The 7989-nt window shown below is 65.2% G+C and overlaps 2 protein-coding genes across 2 annotated transcripts in view; one reads left to right on the forward strand and one right to left on the reverse strand.

The window, feature by feature from the left end:
* Positions 1–276: 276 nt before the first annotated feature.
* On the forward strand, positions 277–2606 carry MNEG_7613 (glutamine synthetase; the record flags this gene model as incomplete). The annotated part of the gene is made up of 6 exons (XM_014043912.1): positions 277–522; positions 773–1099; positions 1377–1570; positions 1894–2006; positions 2301–2320; positions 2592–2606. Coding segments are annotated over 6 exons (915 nt in total), but the record flags the coding sequence as incomplete, so codon positions are not given.
* Positions 2607–4692: 2086 nt separating this feature from the next.
* MNEG_7614 (plastid ribosomal protein S5) overlaps positions 4693–7989 on the reverse strand; it is a gene marked incomplete at both ends in the record, with an annotated part of 7283 nt that continues 3986 nt past the window's right edge. Inside the window, 3 exons of the mRNA XM_014043913.1 lie at positions 4693–5401; positions 5748–5870; positions 6128–6325. Coding sequence (XP_013899367.1) covers positions 4693–5401; positions 5748–5870; positions 6128–6325 — 1030 coding nt within the window. The remainder of the gene's footprint in view (positions 5402–5747; positions 5871–6127; positions 6326–7989) is intronic.

Genomic DNA, 7989 nt, shown 5'->3' on the forward strand with positions numbered 1-7989 from the left:
CTGCTGGAGCGTGATGGCAACGGTGGTGTTGGGGGCAGTGGTATTGGTTTTGGTGGCGGGCGGGGCGGAGGCTTGAAGTGTTCCGGCATCCAATGGGGAGCGGGGCTGACAGGTCAGCGGGCGGATCTGGCCCCCTCAAAGCAGCTGGCAGCTGCAACAACCCTAGCCCTGCCCAGCTTGCGACAAGCAGACCCGCTGCGCGCGCCGCACCCTCGTCTCCGCTGCTCCCCTCCCCTCACCCAAGCCAGCCCACCCCCTGCTGGACCCCAACCGCAGGACTTCCCCGACTGGAGCTACGACGGCTCCTCCACCGGCCAGGCCGAGGGCAACAACAGCGACTGCATCGTGCGCCCCGTCCGCGTCGTCCCCGACCCCATCCGCGGCGCCCCCCACCTGCTGATCATGACGGAGGTGCTCAACCCCGACGGCACCCCGCACGCCACCAACACGCGCTCCCCCCTGGCGGCCCTCATCGACGACAAGGTCATCGCTGAGGCCCCCCTCTTCGGCTTTGAGCAGGAGGTGCGGCCCTGGTGGGGCATGGGGGGGGGTTGAGGACGGGGTGGCAGTTGCAGAGGTGGTGGTGACAATAACGGTAGGGCGGATTTGAAGCGGACGTGACACCCGCCAGGTAGCAGGGCTGTGCACTGCAGCTTGGAAACGCCGGTCGCCTGGCTACGGCCGAGCCAGTGATGCTGCTGAACCCACTCGGCACCAGGAGGCCGCGCCGGCGCCTCACCCGCGCCCCCCCCCAAACACCCTCCGCGCGCAGTACACCATGCTGAAGCCCAACAGCACCGCCGTGCTGGGCTGGCCCGAGGGCGGCTACCCCGCCCCCCAGGGCCCCTTCTACTGCGCCGTGGGTGTGAACAGCGTGTACGGCCGCCCCCTGGCCGAGGCCCACATGGAGGCCTGCCTGGCCGCCGGCCTCACCATCAGCGGCATCAACGCCGAGGTCATGCCCGGGCAGTGGGAGTTCCAGATCGGCCCGGTGGGCCCCCTGGAGGTGGGCGACGAGGTGCACCTGGCGCGCTGGCTGCTGCACCGCCTGGGTGAGGACTACGGCATCAGCTGCACCTTCCACCCCAAGCCCATGAAGGTGGGCGCGCTCTGGTTTTTTGGGGGGGGGTGTTTGAGGGGGTTGTGGGGCGGGCGGTGGTATGGAGGGGTGCTGCACAACCGGACCGGTCATGAGCACAGGGGGGTTGACTGCACGTGTGGTAGACGGCCGTCAGGGGCCGGGACAGCGGTCGGGCAAGGGATGGAGGACGCTCGGGCTGCTGTGCAGCTGAGGACTGAGGCAGTCCCGTGTGCCCTCGGCCCCCTCACGCCCCACCTCCCGGCCCGCGCGCCGCTGTGGCGCTCCCCTCGCGCAGGGCGACTGGAACGGCACCGGCGCGCACACCAACTACTCTACCGAGAGCATGCGCAACCCAGGCGGCATGGACGTGATCCTGTCTGCCATTGAGAAGCTGTCCAAGACGCACGCGGAGCACATCAGCCAGTACGGCACCGGCAACGAGGCGCGCCTGACCGGCAAGCACGAGACCTGCGACATGAACACCTTCAGGTGCGCGGGGTGACGCGGGCGTGGACGCATGTATGTACAAATGCTGGCCGGTGTGCTGTGTGTGCGCATGCTCGCACACGCACACATTCATGCGTGAGTGCCGCTGTATTATGGCTGCAAGCTGCTGGGCAGACCCAAGGGTGTTCAAAAACAGCAAAAAGTTGCAGTGAAGCAGGAGCGGTTCGCAGCTGCGCTCGCCAGGAGGAGACGCATGTGCTGCCTGCTGCAGGACGCCACGCCTCATTTTGCTACAAGTCGTGTCCTCACCCCCCACCCAGCAACCCACCCCTCGGCTGCCCCACCCCACCCCAAATCCTCCTCAGGTACGGTGTTGCGGACCGCGGCAGCTCCATCCGCATCCCCCTGCCCGTGCAGCTCAAGGGCTACGGCTACCTCGAGGACCGCAGGCCCGCGGCCAACGTCGACCCCTACACCGGTGAGGCGCAGCGGCGCATGCCGCGCTGCGCTGGCGTGACGTGCAGGCGCCCAGGGCCAGGGGTGGTTGGCTGAGCCTGGGATGGCAACGGCTTGGTGGATCTGCGCTGCCATCTTCTGTGGTGCCAGGGGCACCTGGTCTGCTGGGCAGCGGGCGGTCAGGCGGGTGTCAGGGGATAACCCCTTGCAGCTGCTTCGCTGGGTTGAACTGGCACATCGCGCCACTCCTGCAACTGGCCTGCCATCTTTGCTGACCTGGCGCTCTCATTACCCGCCCTCCACTCCCCGTGCACAGTCGCTCGCCTGCTGATCAAGGTGTGTGAACGTTGCACGATTGTGATGTCGATCATCGCGCTGTCGTGCTATGTTGGTGTCAGGGGTGGGGTCAGTGCAATGCAGTTCAGCCAGAGCTGGGTGGGCTGTCAGCTGTGATTGACGCATCACTGAACAGCAATCACACTCTCGCCTGGCTTGCTGCAGGGCACCTACATTACACGCGCGCGCACACCCTCACTCACACGCACACACTTTGGCATATGCTAACACACACTCGCACGACCGCTGGTGCATGTTTCCACCCTCACAGACCACCCTCAAGTAGACGGCTTTGAGCAGCGGCATGGGGATGGATGACTGGCGGACGAATGACGGACGGGCGCGTGCCAGGCAGCGCCCTGAGGCGGCGGCGGCAGCCCCGGGGCCCTGTGGCGTGTCCCTCTCGTGACAGGCGTCCCCGCACCGCCGCCCCCGCTTTTGCTGGAGCCTGCCGTGCTGGGTGGGGCGGCAAGGATGGGTGGCGCGTGGCGCGGCATGGGGCGATCAGGCCTCCTGCCTGGTCGCCCCAGGCCGCCTTTGTGCGGCGGCAGTGCTGACAGAGCGGTTCCCCCCGACCAAAGCGAACCAATTTAGCCACTCACACACTGGCACCACGCGACCGGGACTCAGCGTGGCGCCCTTGGCCAATGCGCCGGGCATGCCGTGCCCTTTTTTGTCAGCAGCAACGATGGGTTTCCCCCCAAACATGTACCTTGATTCGCCCAAGCTGCATGCGGCGTGGGCAATGTGCCCCGCTTCATGTTTGTGTAAACACTTGCCTGGGCCAAGACACTGTGTGGTGGGAGGTCTCACGGGAGGTGGCAGGGGAAATGATTGGGTGGTGATGTGTGTGTTTGTGTGCGTGTGTGTGTGTGTGTGAGTAAATGTTCTGTGATCCTGTGATCTCTTAAGAGTTGTGCAGAGGGGGTGGCAGCGGCAGGCGTACGGTCAAATGGGAACATGTGCGCAGATGGCATGTGCCAAGAGCGGTCTGCAGCGCCCTGGACTACCGGACCAGTCTGCACATGCGCACTGATGCCAGGCCTCTGGCGACAGTGAGGTGCGACCAGGCAGGTGTCACGGCTGCATCGAGGTTGCCAGGCCCAGGCCCACAGGCGCTTTCTGAAACCGCATCGCCGTTTGCTCAAATGTTACAAGTCTGCAGGGGCTGCAAGGCAGTGGTGCACGCCTGCAGTGCTCCAAACTGGGCGGCTCAAAATCCACTACCGCTCAAGGCGGCGGGTCAAGCCGACATTCCCTCGAACCCGACCACTGTGGGCAGCTCGGGGCTGCAACCGATCGCTCTGGTAGAAACAGGGAGCTCCTCTCAACAATAAGGCTTGCAGGCAACTACATGCGCCAAGAACGCCACACACGAGCCTGAATAAGGCCCCCCAGAATGCTAGAGGTGCAGGCACAGGCCCGCCCAACCCCACGCAGAGCAGGCGCCAACCTTCGGAAACAAAAGCCTGCTGACAGGATGTCATGTCATGCCATATTGGTTCCCGCAAAGAAGCTAATGCGCCGCAAAGAAGACATTGTGTCGGTCGGTGCTGCTCCTTGAAATATGGTAGAAAACAGAGTGCTGTTGCCAGGCGGGGAGGGCTGGCTGGGCAGCCGATGCACATGTGTGCACGAGGGACCCATTAGGCCGCAAGGGCGGCACCGGTAACGCGTGTCGCAGCGCCACCATGCTTTCAGGGTCGTCCGGGGTGAGGTGGTGGACTGCGGCCTCTGCCGCCCAGGCTGCTTAAAAAAGCATGCGTAGAGGGCGCTTGCTGTTCGCCAACAGCCTGCCCGCCGCCACGCATGAGCAAACAGCACAAGGAGCGGCTCAAAATCGCTGGGCGGCAACTACACAGGCCGCACTCTTCTGGAGCCAGCGCTTCCAGGGCTCAATTCAGTGCCACTGGGTCTATTGCAAGGCCGCAGGTGCGCTCCCAGTCCCGCCGTGGGGTGCACACGCCCACATCAAAACGAGCGACTGTTGAGCAGCACACGCAGTGGCAATGCAGCGCGCCGCTCCCAAGCAGAGCGTAGAAGCCACACCTGCCCGCTGTAGGGGCCCACGTGGCCGGGCTAGCCCCTGCCCTGCTCCCCCGACCCGCACAACACGGCCGTCCATTAGAGCCTGGGGCAGGCCTTCCGGCAGCAGGGTGCCCCGCCGTAGTGGAGCCGCCGCAAGCAGGGACGGCTCCGTGCCAGGAGGCGCGGCGAGGGCTGGGTCCTTGTGGAGCACGTCCCCAGTGACGCCTTCCCGAAGGGCGATGTGCCCTGAATATGGCACACACTCACACAGGGGTCATCCGCCTCCTGTGCACGCTGTGTTGGCCATCGCAGCCCGGGCTCGACCCGCTCGCTAATCAGGGTAGCTATGGTGAGGGCGCCGCCTCGGTCCTTGCAGGCTGCTCTGCGTGCGCGTCTTGATCGGCCCGCGTGCCGCCGCTGCTGTTGCTGCTACTGCTCTCTGCGCTGCTCCTGCTGCCGCTGCTGGCGACGCTGGCCGCCCGGTCTCTGCCAGCCTGCTCCCCCTCTCCAGCCGTCACCACCACCACCACAGCGGCGATCAACCCGCCGTCCTTGCCCTCGCCGCCGCCGCTCTCGGATCCCGCCGCAGCCGCCGTCTTGGCGGCGACCGCCGCCGCCAGCTTGCCCGCCTCACCCGCGGCGAGGGCGTCTCCCGCAGTGCCTGGCGCCGCCCCCACCGCGGTCGCATGCACGCCGGCTGCGGCGGGTGCTGCTGCTCGCGGGTCTCGGCGCATGAAAAACACCGGGGGCGCCTGGGGTGTCACCCTGTACGCCTCGTAGGCGGCAAACCCGTGGCGCTCGTACAGCCCCCGGCTCTTCTCGCTGGTCGCCTCCAGCAGGCACATGCGCCCCTCTGCGTCGGCGCGCGCCGTGATGCAGCGCATTAGGACCGACGCGTAGCCCTTGCCGCGCGCGGCGGGCGCGGTGCCGATGAACGAGAGGTAGTAGTAGGCGCCGCTGGGGGCGGTGGCGGCCTCGCGCGCGTGGGCTGCCTCGTAGCGCAGCTCCAGCGCGATCAGCGCCGGCCACAGGCGCAGCGGAACGCGGAAGATCCTTTGGGGGCCGTGGAAGGGTTTGCAGAAAGTGCGTGAGCTTGCGCGTTTGTGTGCATGCGTGCATGTGTGTGTGACAATGGATGCATGGAGTTGACAGCAGCGCCCTGGCACTAACATCCTGACGACCATGCCAGGGCAGCCGACTTACCACGGCACGATCATGCAACGGCCCCCGGTAAACTCTCCGACCTTGTGACCAGCGGCATGCCGCTTCGACCCACCTCCTTGCGCCTCCTCCCTCACCCATGCCCGACAGACCACACACACACACACACACACACACACACACACACACACACACACACAAACACACACACACACACATCCACCCCCCCCACACAAACCTGGTCCAGCCGGCCAGGAGCTCGTTGCGCGGTGTCTCCTCAGGCAGCAGCTGCCATAGCGCCACCGCGGCGGCGTCGCGTGTCGCGATGAAGTGGGCTGCCCTGGGCAGAGCCTTCAGATACCTGCCAGGGCCGGGGGGGGGGGGGATGCCAGGGCTGAGGGGGGAGTCGCAGGTGCCACACGTTGGGGTCGGGAGCGTCAATCACGCTAAGAGCTTCCGCGGCCCTCGGAAGTCACAATTCAATTATCAGCGGTGCTACCACCCTGCTCTTGCGGCCTTGCTGCGTGCAGCCGTCATTGGCAGCACCCCTGTGCGGCACCCATCATGCAGCACACTGCAGTGGCCCTCGCCGCCACGCTCCTCGCACGGCGCACCCACCCCTTGATCTCCTTGCGCGCAAACTTCTCCTGCCGCCGGCCCCCCAGAAAGAAAGCGTTGACGGGGTCCTCAGCCATGGCCGCCACAAGTGTCTCCATTGCCGCCACCGTCGTCGCCCTGTGCCCCTTATCGGCCCAGTTGAACGATACCACATCGGCGCCTGCGCCGCCCGGCGGCGCTGACAAGAAGCTCGCAGCGCTGTCGGGCCGACCCAGGAGCGCAGCTGTGCCGTGCAGCTGCGGCGACGGCGCGGCGCCGAGGCGGCTCGGCGCGCGCGCCGCCGCGGCGGGCGCGCGTGGGGGCGCCGGCGGTTGGTGGGGCGCGTCGCTGCCGCAGTCCGAAGAGGGGCCGCTGCTGCCGCCCAGGCTGCTGGGCGCGCTACTTGTCAGGGCACCGCCGACTGAGCTTCCATGACCGGGATCACAAGGGGACAAGGGAGTCATCTCAGCCGCCGTCACATAGCCAGCCAACACAGTACAGTGCTTGGAGGGCGCCGCAGACGCGGAGGGGCAGCGGGGATGTCCCGTCTCGGCCGTGGAGGCAGTCAGCACTGCCGCGGCCGCCGGCCCGCCAGCCCCGCCAATGGCGCCATGTTGTGGCGCCCTCCAGGGTTTATTCGGTTCGCCGGCGTCTTCACCGCCGGCTGGGGACTCGGACGCTGATTCGCGTGCACCACTGCCGTTGGTACTGTGCGCGCCGGCCTCGGCGACGATGGCAGCACAAAGCGTTGCCATGTTTGCTTCTTGCCGACGGAGATTTTGGACCTGGAAGGTCGTGGAAGGAGGTGTTAATAGAGTTCACCACGTGTACAGCTGTCAGAGTGGAAAGCCCGCCCTCGGTTGCTAATTGAGACGGACCTGCCATGCTATGAGCAGTAAACCTGCAAGCTATAACACTTTAAATGCAAAAAACATCTATATTCCAATCTTACGTCGCCTGGAGCTGCCCCCCATAGCGGCAGCAGCAGCTGCTGTTTTTCGGACACCGACCCTCTCCCTGCGCGGCTCTCACCTGCACACGGTGTCTACTACAACGAATGATCAACTTCCTCTTCTTTCAGCTTCCTGAAGCAGCTTTTTATGAATGGTCTGAGACACTCTGCACTCCGGGCCCCTTGCAGGTGTTTGATTAGCTCGAACTTGGACAAAATTATCGAATGGTTAGTATTCAGCTTTTGGTACGCTCACGCACACGTGGGAAGGATAAGCGCACCGAAGCGCAAGGTTGAGAAGCCACTGGGCAGTTCTTCAGCTGCTGTTGACGCTGCGAGGGGTGCCGGGTGCGGCCCAGATGGTCCAACGTGCTGGCTGCGTCCTGAATGACTGATGCGGACGATGTTTCACTGCAACAATAGGCCATTTGCTGCCACTGAGTTCAGCTCCAATGTCAACCCAAAGTAGGAAGTACAGTACCTTCATTTGACGGGCCCTAGTCCCAGCTACACCTGTCGCACACTGCTCCGATTTGTTTACTTGGTGGCGCGTGCTACTATCCCATCCAGCGCACCCGCCATGAGCCGGCAGTGTGGCACCGTCTGAGCAGCGCACCGTGTGCTGGGGGCCTGCCCGTCACCTATGAAAAGCACGCGCTTTGCATGAAAAGCGAAAACGGTCGTCTGCTGTGCCTCGTAAACAAAAAGTGTGGTTGCAGCCTCCTCGCGAGCCGTTCCGCATGAAGACCTTTGGCCTTCCAGGCATCATGGGCCCATGCACGCAATCCCCACTGACTAGGCCAGCGTGCGTGCTGCCGCTGCGTCGACCGGCTGCCTCCGCTGGTTAGATGCCAACAGGGGCCGCCTCGGCGAGCCAGCACTCCTGCTGCAAAGCGGCGCCGCGTGGCCCTTGCCGCGCGGCATGCGCGCC

The sequence above is a fragment of the Monoraphidium neglectum genome (genome assembly GCF_000611645.1).
Source record: "Monoraphidium neglectum strain SAG 48.87 unplaced genomic scaffold scaffold01364, whole genome shotgun sequence".
In the NCBI taxonomy this organism is placed as follows: Eukaryota; Viridiplantae; Chlorophyta; class Chlorophyceae; order Sphaeropleales; family Selenastraceae; genus Monoraphidium; species Monoraphidium neglectum.